This window comes from Micropterus dolomieu, linkage group LG14, assembly GCF_021292245.1.
Source record: "Micropterus dolomieu isolate WLL.071019.BEF.003 ecotype Adirondacks linkage group LG14, ASM2129224v1, whole genome shotgun sequence".
Lineage (NCBI taxonomy): Eukaryota > Metazoa > Chordata > Actinopteri > Centrarchiformes > Centrarchidae > Micropterus > Micropterus dolomieu.
In genome coordinates this window covers 22,127,423-22,140,423 of record NC_060163.1, presented here as the reverse complement: position 1 = coordinate 22,140,423, position 13,001 = coordinate 22,127,423, and the positions used below count along the sequence as shown (strand labels likewise).

Genomic DNA, 13,001 nt, shown 5'->3' with positions numbered 1-13,001 from the left:
ATTGCTTTTTTGATGAGAGTGAGATGAGAAGATTGATACCACTCTTAGTGTGTGTTGAGTATGAAAAAAGACAGTAGTGTAACTTTAGATTAACAGCTTAGCAATAAGACTGGAGGATACAGCTAGCCTGCCTCTCTCCAAAGTTCTAAAATACACCCACCATCATTAAAGCTCACTCATCACTTTACACAGCTTTAAAGATCCAGGTTAGGCGTTTCCCCTCGTTTCCAGCCTTTGTGCTAAGCTATGCAAAATGGCTATCACTTAAAAATGACTCTACATATGTTAGTGGTATCAGTCTTATCAATTCTCTGCCAGAAAGCAAATAAGCATATTTCCAAAAACTCCTCTACAGGATACGGTCTTGAGACTATGTAATAATTCTGTCTTAGTTGACATTGTACTTTAGCCTACTATACAATTAAAATGTTAAACCCAAACTCATACATGTCAGAACTGCAGTATAAGCAGTACGCTCTAATGTATGGAACCTCTGTACTTTCTAAAACATCAAGTTAACCTAGTGAAGAATGTGCAGTATGTAAGACATACAGTGTGTGCAATTAGTCATGACCTACAGTACATTCAGACAGAGAGACGGTGGAGATGTGCAAATCGTTTATTGGCGGATTGACAGTAAAAGGGTATTTAATGTATACACTCTGTGACAGAAGAATAATTTGACAAGCATACAGCAGTAGATATATTCAGAATTATTCTCTAAAGCATGATTCTTTAAAACATAGACAATCATCAGCATAAGAAAATATGGTTAAAAAAATCCCCAATCACACAAACACACACAGGAGGAATAACTCAAACAGAGGCGTACATTAACTTAGATCTGCACACTCGTGCCACAAATCACCATATTTCAGTAAACTAATAATCATTTTCCATAAAGTTGATGTAAGGAAAGAAAATATACTTGGTTCCACTATGAGATTGAGGAATGTGTTGTTAGAGACATCTTAGCTTGGATTAGTGATAAATGACTGTTTCTAGGTTTCAGTTGGTGGCTGAATGAAGACACGTAAAAATGCAGGCAGGGGTGTTATACGATGACGCAAAGCGGACATTTTCCACTGTGACTGTGCTAAGACCACGAGGACACGACTCACCTCTAAAGCCTCTACCTGTCATGCAGGGGTCTCCTAAAAAGCAGTAGAAAACATCTGAGTCCGAACAGTGATCCATTCGGACAGTTTTGTATACATTCCACATGTCAACGTCTAAAATAACAGTACTCTGATACAGAAAAAGATTGCATTGTTTAGGCAGATTTCACTACGATAATAGAGAAAAGTCTTAAATATCTGTTGTTCTGACGACTAGACTGCTGGCCCTCAACACCCAGAATATCCATGTAGCTTCAGTAGCACTGTCCCAAATGAGAGCTGGCTTCACAGAACATTTCTACCTTTTATGACAATCAACAATATTTATTTCCACCGCTCTATTTGTGAGAAGAATCTAGCCAAGCCCTATTTATTTTTCAGCGCAGAGGAAGCAGCGACGACAGCCACACAAAACACTAAGATGAAGAGCTGAAATACACACTTTTGTCCTGTCAAAACTACAGCTCCTGCTCCTTTCCACCAACACGCAGGGCTCTATGGCCCAGGTAAACAAGGCATTTAAACACTATTCATAATAATTTACAAGTGTGTTAATTTAATCAAAATGTTGAAGCTAAATTAAAGGCAAAGGCAAGAGAAGCCAGTCATTCCTTTCACTCTAATCAACAGTGTTTAAGAAATAAATGCTACTCTTTCATTTTTGCTTCATGTTGTTGTCTTATTATCATTACTCTTGGTCCAAATAAAGTATCCACCCTTTGGAAAATCATCAATTGCAGGAATCATAAATAGGTTTTCCTCATCTTTTCTTTAAATAATTCAAAGTCAGAGAGAGAGCCACAGGTCATAATCTAAATATCGTTACGTTTAAAAGCCAAATAAATCCTTTCCTATGACTCTTTTACAGCCTCGCGGTAACCCATAGCTTTCCCTCTCTCAGTGCTGAGTGTTGACAGCTTTGTTCTGGCGGTCCTCGGCCATCTGCACCAGCTCATTGACAGTGTGCAGCAGGCTGTAGCCGTGCTTCCTCAGCAGCCGCTGGTTGAGCCGCTGGTCTCTGAAGCCCATTTCCAGCAGCATCGCCATCATGGAAGGGTCTTGTCTGGTGGCTGGGTCAATGCCCCGCTGGAGGAGGGAGAGGAGCAAAACAGAGATGGGTGAGATGAAGGTAAATGCAGAGGAGAAGGTGTATGTTATTGTCTGTCCAAAGTGATGTTTCAAGCCACTACTGGTCTGATCGGTTGATGATGCATATTCACATTTTCAAGTACCTGAACTTTACCCGTAATATCAGTACCCTGCATCTCACAATTCTTTCAAATCCCCAAAGTAGGTTAATTTGGTTAATGGAACTTGTTGGCAGCTCTATTTGAAGCACTAAGTTTACCTTGTTGACACAATTGGGTTGCAACAGAGCACTTAATTTCCTGTATAACAAACTCAAAGCTAGTGGCTACTCACAAAAATTGATATATTCTTCAGATCTTTTCTACCCTCATTATATTAAATTTTATGATTATCAGCAGGTTCTTCTGACAGTCACATTGTTTACAGCAGATTTACAGCTGTTACTACAAACTTATTAGCAAACAGTTACCGTTTTACACATCCAGCTGACACAGAGCAACACTATCGTTCATTGGAAACCACATACATTCACTTTTCTTTGAGCTCTGATCTCCTGAGGGAAATACCTGGATCTTCAGCTGCTAAAATGTTCCACTACGTTCACCACCTACTCGCTAACTTTGTCTGCTGTTTGGAGATGAGCAAGTAGCATGTAGTGGGTTCACAAGAGCTTTTTTTGCTGGAAACAGCTTCCTGCTGTGGCTGGAAGGTATGCTGTGCTTAGAAGCAAACAGCTTGTCAGTAACAAAAACAAGCACTTTTGGTGGATCTACTTTTGAAGGCAGCGTAATTGCCTCCTATGGATTACGCTGCAGTCATTGCTGCATTACTGGACCAATTCCTAAACCTTTTGTACCTATTATTTAAACCCCAAAATATGTAACTTAAGGCCCAAGTTTAAAAATACTGGAATGACCCTTAATGCTGCCACTGTACTTGTAATATAGTTTTGCTATGCATGTTGGCTAAATCTGATAAATGTAGAGACATGAGTTGCTGTGTGATGTACCTGTATTGAACAGTTTGGTCCAGTAAAGAGAGCTTTATAAGCAGACGCTGCCACAGATAGGGCCCCCTTGACGAGTCCCTCTGTGATGCCTCCTTGGCCCCTTGTATAAAGACAAGGATGTGGTTACACTGGGTTACATAACAGTATTGCAGAGAACAATGTGTTCCAGTTTGACTTGCTTTAACAAAAAGCACATAGTTATCAGAAATGCAACTTAAGAAGTGCATCACATTGCTTTATGTCACACATTATACAGACTGATTGTTACAAGTTATGAGATAATGTTTTTACACAAAACAATGATGGTGACAGGTAAATGCAGTCAACACAAAAGAGAAACTGCAGTGCAGGAATCTCCTTCACAACAGTGAATCATTTCAGGTTTTACTCTTTGTTGTATTGCACCTTGGCTGCAAAGCGTTGCTGGGTCTGGGGTTATACGTCTCAAAGGCACTGGATGCTGAGCCTGCTGATCTTGACAGACCAGATGATACTGCAGAACAGATAAAAAAGGGAAATAACACACACACACACACACACACACACGCACATAACATTAAAGGAGGAACAGAGCATTTTGCTGAAGAAACAAATCCTGATCTCTCTTCCTGTCTTTCAACAAACAGTGAAATATGTTTCCTTTCTCACCACAACAGAGCCAACAGCTCCTAAAAGTCTTTAACTGCTATTTCAGGTCAAAAAAGGGAGGCTGTGACGCAAAACTGGAGTTAAACAAATCACGGTACATATTTATATACTTATTTATTCCAGCAGCTCAGAGTGACCCCTCGAAAACACTAGAATGTAGGATGGATGAATGTAGGATACCGTAATGTATTTATATCCAGTGATGAAATAGTAAAATTCACCATTTAGGTGGACCCTTGGTTGTTGTGGCTCATATGTCTCACAGGCTGGAGGACTGGGGTCCTCAGCCAGGTACAGTGCCTCAGACCTGAAACATACGGTAAATAAAGATACAAATTAAAATAGATAGGAATCATTTCTAGGTTTTATTAAAATTCCAAATCCAATCAGTTTTTGTTTTTGTTTGTAAAATATGAAAAAGTTAAAAAATCTGCAGCTCTAATGCATTTCTTTCTACATTTTGCTCCTCACATTCTGTTACCAAAACCATATTCCTAGCTGTTCTCACTGCAAGAGAACCCTCATCTGACCCTTATGTTTTCATGCTAAATATCAATTAACATAATACTTAGCTTTCATACGGATTCTTACCCAATATTTGGAACATTTCACTATGTGTATTGATATTCGATCATTTTAGCAGGAAACAGAAAACATTTTTAAGCATGAGAAAATAAAATCTGGCAGAAATCCAGTTAAAATTGCTCTACTACTTTTATAATTTATATATAGTATTTATAAGGACATAACAACCTAACCCTTAAACCGAATAAATGGACAAACCTCAACCTGCATAATACATATGTATCTAAAATATCTGTAATATCTATAATATCACAGGTCAGACATATGGAAATGTTTTTCTAATAGGTGCTACAGATTTCTGAACCATAGAGGGGCATTTTGTTTGAGCTCCCATCTAACCTGGGTGAGTAGAGGGCTGGTGTGGGAACCAGGGGGTCAGGCAGTACTGGTGGTGGCACCACTTCAGGGGTGAGTGTCACAGCGTCCAGGGTTTGGGAGGCACACAGCATCTGGTTCACACTGCTGTGGATGGGAGGAACAGGTGGCGGCCTTGTGTCCACAGGTGAATCCTCATCGTCTTCCACCTCAGTCCTGTCCTGCCTTTCTTCCAGTGATGCCACCGTGCCTGGCTCGGAGTTGGAGTCTTCCTCTTCCTCCTGCTGTACATCTTGATCGTCTGAGGTCACAACAGCAGCGTCAGGCTGCGACATGGCGGAGCTGTACATGGACTCGCCCAGAGGCCGGCTGGTGTCAAAGCAGTCTGGGAGGACAATGATGTAATCGTCGCAGGAGGAGACTGAGGAGGTCTGGCTGCTGACCTGAGACACAGGAGGAGAAAATGGTGACAGTTATAGACTACACTGGAAAATTTGGAAATGCTGTCTAGTGAAAACCATGTATCTCAAAATTTGGTGATTTAGTTTTTTTCCCTAATAATCGGAATGGGTTGAGTTGGGTTGATATTTTAAGCAAAATAAACCATTTACAAACCCAACTGTTTCATGAAAAATGCAAAGCTAAGCTAAAAAGGGCTGTTTTTCTAAGCTCATATAAAAGTGGCATTCTAGAGATACATGTTTTTTTGGGAGATTAACAACCATAAAGAAATTTCTTGCAATATCAAGGATTTCAGGTTTCATAGGTTTTAACAGCTGACAGAAATGGACATTAATGTTGTTAGTACTGAATAAAGAATCCTACATTATAATCTTGACCTGGTTAAAATTACAAAATTTCAGCCGGGCATGGATGGGCTACTACACTGCTTGTGTTGCATACATTTACTCTTTAAGGTTTTGACTTCTTCTCTTCCCTCTAAGAATCAACATCCTAATAATTTATGATCTGCAGTTTCTCTTTTAAAATCCTTAAAAATGTAAGTGTTTGTATAAAAAGGTTAAAACCTCACCTCCTCCCAGTCTTCTCCTTTGGTTCCATCCTCCTCTTTCTCTTGGATATCCCTCATGTTCTGCATGTCATCCAAGACCGTGACCTCTTGGTCTTTATCATGATGGGAACTGGTGTGCAGGTTTTCATTCGCTGGTTCCAGCAGAAGAACTTATAAATGAAGAAAACACCAACATGAGCACCTGACTGCAAAGCGAGGCTCAGTGACATAAATAATAAAGCAGAGCTTGTGTTTCTTGAAACATTTGTCAATGTAATGAGGGAAAAATGAAGAAAATCAGAAGCGGAATTGGAAAAAAAACAGTCATTCGCTAACCTGGCCTTATCTTCTCTTCCCCAGTGATCTGGTTGAGAACTGCACTGGGATACAGAGCTGAACTCTCAACTCTAAAGGGACTGATCTCCTCATTCCCTTCTTGCACCGTCTCTGTCTTCTCAACCTCTACAGCTCTCTCGAAGCAAAAGCTGGGCCCCCGGGAAACAACTTGATTTTTTATGGAATAAAGAACAAAGTCTGAGTACCTCCTTATACAGCAACCTTTAAACACAAAACAATTATACTGTATTTCTGAAGATATGTTTGTTAGACGATTTTGGTAACAGTACAGAATGATACAGTGTGATTTAGGGAGGTATAGTGGCTTCTTACCCTGCGGTTTGTGGCTGCTGTGCAGGGCTCTGCGCAGGGGTCTATGATCAGGGGCTTCCTCCAAGGTGAGGGAGCGGATGACCGTCTCACAGAGGAACTGGGCTCCGCTGATCTCCTCCTCCCTGTCCTCTTCCTGGGTCACAGGCTCCAGCAGCTCCCTCTGCTGCCTCAGTTTCACTCCTAGTCAGAAAACAACAAATATTAAAAGAGTAATCCACTGAGTTAGGATTGCACTTCTAGAACATTGGACAATAAAGACAAAATGATCATAATCAGTGCAACAAAACCAGAGCCATTATATTATTCTTCCACAAAATATGGTGTCTCCTTTACCCATAATACAACTCGACCATTGACAGTTCTCCAGGAGAATCGGATGTGTTATGCTAGTAGTGGCTAATGTGGCATGACCTGAGGCAATTTCGTGCAGCTCCCTCTAGAGCCACAAAAGACTTGTCAACAAACTCGAATGTGTAAAATAAGTGAGAGTTCACTTAACAGTAATAGGCTTGAAGAAGTTAACTTACCAAAGAGTTTTCTGACCCCTGTGACCTCTGTGTCCTCTTTTATCTCTGAAGGGATGGCCTTCTCCAACACTGGTGCATCATGGGGCAGAGGGGATATGCAGGGTGTCAAATCTACAACATTAAGCAAAGTGTTATTGTGATAATAAATATGATATGATATAGCCCTGACATAGTCAAGATAAACTTTTAGTAAGAAGTGTAGCCATAAGTGTTCCTACAAAAGCCAAAGCTATTTCGGAAGGAAAGGAAGTTACATAAGGAAAGGAATAACTGTCTCACAGCTACTGTTAAATCCACTTCTCCAGTGTTGCTTACCCACAGGAGTGTTGTTAGGAACCTTCTCCAACTCTTGCACAATATTTATATCCAGCAACTCAAATGACAGTAGATCCTAAAAAAGAAGAGAAGCAGGGAGAATCAATGCTGCTCATTAATTAGGCTTGGTTGGGTCGTTTAGCATACGAGCAACAATGAGATGAAGCAAAGCAAAAGGAGCATTGACTGAAAGTAAATTCAAACATGTTTTAAGTAGCTGAATGCCAGAGCTTTCGGAGTGTGCACCTGTGCAGTCAGCAGGTCAACTGAGGGGAAGTAGTAGTCTTCATGGTTCAGGTCTACAGACAGGCCAGGGCCGCTGTCCTTGGTTCTTACCTCCTTCTCCTTCTCCACTGGCCTCACCTCCTCCTTCTTAAGCACACACAAGAATGGCATCATTAGTATGGCCACAGTGTGCATTCAAAGATGCCCCTTTAAGTTATTAAGTATTTAACTGTTAAATTATTGCACAAGTATAGTGTCCCTATGAACTTAAGGATACCATTATTATTCTGGATTATCTGTTTCTTCAAATCTTAATCACAAACATTCATGTTTACATAAAATGTTTCCATTATTACCCTGGAACCAAGAGTACCATGAGTGCAACTGTCTAATTCTGCCACATTCATTTTGGACTTTTAATCTGAAATAATTTAATTGATGAATAAGTAAGTAAAATATCAGGCATTTATGGTGGAAGAAGTACTCAGATATTTTACTTTATAAAAGTACAATGTAAAAATACTATAAGAAAAGTCCTGAAAAAAGACCTACATGCAAAAGAAGTATTATCAGCAAGTAAATAAAAAAACAAATAGTCAGCAACCACTGGTTGAATTTTAACAATGTGCTATATTTTATAAGCATATCAAATGTTTTTTATGTAAAATCTGTAAAGTAACTAGTACCTATAGCTGTCAAATAAATGTCGTAGAGTAAAAACTGCTAAATTTATGAATAATAATAATAATAATAAATATTCTCAAGTAAAGTAATGTCAAAATTTTACATTACTTGAGTAAATGTACTTAGTTACTTTCCATCACTGACACTCGGGTAGCACCAATAATGCTATAATCTAGATGCACAAGTCAACAGTTGATGTTTCACTGCAGCTGTACAGGGTGTCATTGGATAGCAGACTTGCCAGTCGTTTGCTCTGATGCCCGAGTGCGTTGCGACCGTCACCAGGGTCGACCACGATGCTGCACCAGATACGCGGGCCAAACTGACACCCGCAGTGCGCCAGCCGCCAGTGGGAGGTGTACGTCCCCTCCATCACAGGAGAAACAAAGGCCACACTGACCACTCCCACTTGTCCGGGCAGCAGCATTGGGGCCGGCACCTCCCTCTTCTCCTCTGACGCCAGGCCGAGGTTTCCCCACATGAACACTAGCTGGGTGCACGCACACACATACACAAAACACAAAATAGGAATACACATGCGAAAAAGCACAAAGACAAGAGCATGCAACCAAAGTCACACAGCAGAAAAATAATTCACGCTCAAGTGAGGGATACACGCGCGCATTCGTACAATGACAAAGACTTAACTTAAACCACGACACAGATTCAACTGAATTCAAATAATAAACATCTCAGACAAAAAGGGCATTAGTTGTAATAGGCTAGGTAAGAAATTTTAGCTGGTGTTAGTGGATAAGTAGTAGGCAATGAGCCGAATGGGGAGTCAAAGTGGAAGTGAAGCAAGGGGACAAAGAGAGAGTGGAGTCTGTCCTCTGGAAGGGTGGGAGGGGTACCTTAGTCTCTGAGGTCCAGTTGATAGTGCCCGAGTTCCTCATCTTCCAGTATTTGATGAACTTGGTATCAGGCTCCAGACGGGTGCCGTCCGGCAGATTTTCATCCAGAAACAACGCAGCCATAGTTGGCACCAAGGACGTGTGCGAGACCCCAGGACCCCTAGTTTCAAGTGTACAGAGCATTGTTGAAAATAGCCCTGGTTTCTTATAATACCCATCTCTTTTGTTCTCTACGAATCAAAAAAGCAGGAGCCCAGATTTTTTTTTTGCAGCTCAAAAGCAATTTTTCTTAGAAAATCTATGAAGCAGCAGCAGCAGTTTTCACATTGAGGTAGTTCCAACATTTTCCACCACCCCAGAGCAGCCAGCGATACACTCATACAGACTAGATTACAAAGATGGCATATTTTGATTTCTTTTCTTGGAAAAAAGACTTTATTGCATCCATGCTGGATTTGAGGCACCCAGCACTGTCGGACGCCCTTCCGAGGCGGCGCTTACTCTGGACTGGAGGCCTGGGGATCAGGGACCGGGGCAGGGATGGGACCATGGGTTGGGGCTGGACCTGAGGCTGTTTCTGAGGCAGCAGGGGGGGGCAGGGCTGGGACCTGGGTGGACGCTGAGGCCATGTTTGTCAGGTTGGCTCTGCCTGAGGTAGAGGGCCCACTCCACTGCAGCCCCCTCTTCTCCAGTCTCAGTTTCTTCTTGATTTCCTTCACTTCAGCTCTTAGCTGCCTCCTTTCAGCTTTGAGGCGCTGTCGCTCAGCCTTGCGCACTGTCCTGTCTCCTCGCCTTGGGAACCTGGTTTAAAATGTCATCAGGAACACCTATTTGTTGACTATCAAATGTTTATTTCCAAGAACAAAACACATACACACTCACAATTCATCATTTACAGTAATCTAGCTGCTAAAACACTTTTTGCAATCCTGTTTTGCATCCATTTATATTTATGTTTTCCTCCAATAATGTAGAAGTGATAGCAAAAAGGGCTAGCACTGCTGTAAGTAAAAATGTCTTTATGTTTCAAGAGGTGGGAAGATTTATCCTCAGTCTTGGGGGTTTACCTCAACTCTCCTGACATGCCATGCTCAGGGATGGAGAGAGGTGTCTTGGTTCTCACGAGGTTGTGGCTAGGATCATGGCTATGCCTGCACATCTCACACAGGATGCAGGACGGGCAAACGCTGGCAGAGAAAAGCCAACACGTACATCAATATGGATACTCATAAAGTTGCTTACAGAACACAGAACATGTGACAAAAAGCAAGTCATAGAGAGAACAAACTCGTAAAAGGGACAACAGTCTAAAGGATCTTTAAAAGTTTGTGTGTGGCATGTTTAAAGAACCCCAACTGCAGGCGAAAGATTTTCTGATTTTGTAAAATGTGTGCAATGCTTACTCAAATTCTGTATTTGGAAATTTAACTGTCCCCACTTACATATGCCACCTAGTTACCCATTTCCCTCAAACTACTTATTATCCTAGAATGGGTCTCATGTCTACCTGCACTTGTAGGCTCCTTCAGATGTGAGTTTGTTGCAGCTGCTGCAGTTTGGGGTGTAGCCAAGGGATCCATTTGAGGTGGAGGGGCCTGGTCTGGGTGCTGTAGGGCCGCCACTGGCCCCAATGGCCTCAGGGGGCCCATCAAATGATTTGTGGGTACAACACTGGCCAGAAAAATCATTGCACATCCTTTCCACTACCTCTTTCACCACCTCATCTTTAAACTATGAAAAGAAGAGTTTGATTTATGTTAGTAAAAGCTAAACACGACCTTTAATTTAGACACAACATTAATAATTAGGCATCAAACATAAATGGTTAAAGGTTACATGGATTGTTTGAGACAAAAAGAAAACGTAGAAAACGTAGAAGAAACCTTTAGATCTTACCTTCTCCATGTATGATCTAAACCACATGGGAGGTGGCTCATCTTCTGGTTTGTTTCCCTTGCTGTCTTTTACTGTGACCTGTATTGAAATACATGCGACTTGCATCAAAGCTATGTATCCAAGTTTAATTATCATTATTAGTTTCCCCTATGTCCTAGAATGTTATGTGACCTGAAGATAAATTGATTTCAGGCTACAACCATTTAGAAATTATTTCAGAAATGATATCACAAGAGCCAATAAACAGTTGCAGACACTGACGCAAGTATGTGTTCAAGAATATACATTTACTGTAGCTTATCAATGCTAAAAAAACAGTGAACACTGGACATGTGAGAGTGTATAAGAAGATGAAAGTGGAGAAAAAGGAGAGAAAATTCCAATTGGTTCCTTACAGCTTCTCGCTCTGGGGTGACCTGTGTGCCTTTGTCCACAGTTTTGACCCTTGAAGGATAAGGAGGAGCAGGCCGGAGGTCTCCTTTCAGCTCCTTCACCTCTGTCTTCAGTGGGCCTCCACAGGCCTGCCCTTTCATCTTGTACACGTTCATGTGCAACTGGTTCCCCTGCTTCTCAGCACTCTGTACGGAAAATAAGCATGAAACACATACCACAGGAGACTGACATAAAAATATGCATAGGACAGGTGTAACAAGTTGACATATTCAAGAAAACAATGTAACATATTACTATCACGTGACTTTTGAAAAATATAAACTTTTGTCATTTATATATTTTTGGTTTTTGTTTTGCTTTGTGTTTCTGTGCAACTATATGACTGCTGCTAAACTGGAACAAGTACATATTTGTAAGGTGATTATGTCTTTAAGGTCATCGTGTCAGTATAATGCATGAAGTCCTATCATATTGTGTCATGTACACAGAGTAACAGTCGTGTAATAAGAAGTATTTTCTTTTCTATTTTCATTGATGCAGTGAAACTTGACTGAATTTTGAATTATATATTCTGCATGATCTCTTATCCCTCTATAATGACATTTACTTGTGTTATGTGGTGTTAAATGTAATCCTGTTTTAACTATTCAACAGAAATCCAGAAGTGCACCAGTACCTTGATTGCCTCTTCATATTCATCTGAAATAAAACAAAATCAACTGTAAGTTTCGTTGGACAGTTTTTTGCTTATATTCTTCTTCAAATAAATCAGAATATTAAAAAAAACACAAAAAGTATTTTTCTCACCTTGACTGTTTATGCAAATCTGAAACAAAAAGAGGGAAATGATCAGAATGAGTCAGAATGAACTTAAACACAACCAAAACTTCTTTCATCTTTATAATTTTGAACAAATGTAAAAACACTACAGCTCTACAGCATCGCACACATTCGTACACACACAGTCTTACCTCTTCATTATCCTCATCAAAGTATTTGGCTTGAAAGTGGTTGATCCCAAAAGATGCTTTGATCTGAAATATAATTCAAAAGAGTTTAGATTAAATCCATAGCAAAGATCCTCTTATTAAATATTAACCCCCCCCCCCCCCCTTACACGTGTTAGGAAAACATACATGGCAGGTTGAGAAATACCTCTACAGCTAGCCACTGTACAAACGCATTACACCAAACTGTTCAGATCTCAGTTTCCTTGCGTTTTTTGTTACACACTAGTTCGCTTAAAAGAATGACCACATTGTGTACACAGTTTGTCGCAACAGTATCGACTGTCCTTCAGGGTGGTCTATTGTTTACGTGGCTAGGCCATGTCTGGGCCTGCTTTTCACCAAACTGCGCCAGCGTTTAGCCAACACGCTCTGCTAGCAGCAGCTTACCCAGGCTTCAACGGATTCCCACTCCAACTTGTCCAAATCCTGAGCCAGAAATCTCTTCACATTCCCCCGGAAGTTGACTTTAATAGTAACAGGCAGCCCCATGTCAGCCGTTTATGAGTATATAATGGCTATCATTTGCGGTAGCACCGGCCTATTTGATCCCTGTTGCCCTCGACTGTCTTCTCTTGTTTACATCGTCAGCTGCGTCTAGAAAAATACGGTGACGTTTTGGCGCAGCCGCAGTAAAAAGAAGAGAAAAAAAAAA

The 13,001-nt window shown here is 40.9% G+C and overlaps 1 protein-coding gene across 3 annotated transcripts; it reads right to left on the bottom strand.

Annotated features, from left to right (window-relative positions):
* Positions 1 to 603: 603 nt before the first annotated feature.
* nbr1a (NBR1 autophagy cargo receptor a) lies at positions 604 to 12,951 on the bottom strand. 3 transcript variants are annotated; one of them, XM_046068211.1, is made up of 22 exons: positions 12,737 to 12,951; positions 12,311 to 12,373; positions 12,147 to 12,165; positions 12,016 to 12,038; positions 11,342 to 11,524; positions 10,947 to 11,024; positions 10,558 to 10,781; positions 10,118 to 10,237; positions 9,552 to 9,851; positions 9,051 to 9,210; positions 8,438 to 8,686; positions 7,534 to 7,656; positions 7,288 to 7,363; positions 6,973 to 7,083; positions 6,446 to 6,625; positions 6,113 to 6,280; positions 5,798 to 5,946; positions 4,789 to 5,207; positions 4,086 to 4,171; positions 3,622 to 3,709; positions 3,217 to 3,316; positions 604 to 2,204 (listed from the first exon to the last, which is right to left on the bottom strand). In XM_046068211.1, exons 1-22 carry the CDS (start codon positions 12,836 to 12,838, stop codon positions 2,016 to 2,018), a joined length of 3,210 nt encoding a protein of 1,069 aa, XP_045924167.1. In that variant the 5' UTR covers positions 12,839 to 12,951; the 3' UTR covers positions 604 to 2,015. The 3 variants fall into 3 exon arrangements, with proteins under 3 accessions (XP_045924167.1, XP_045924166.1, XP_045924168.1); XM_046068210.1 differs by having other exon boundaries at positions 7,534 to 7,659; positions 12,737 to 12,950; XM_046068212.1 differs by having other exon boundaries at positions 2,070 to 2,204; positions 3,217 to 3,308; positions 7,534 to 7,659.
* Between the last annotated feature and the right edge of the window lie 50 nt (positions 12,952 to 13,001).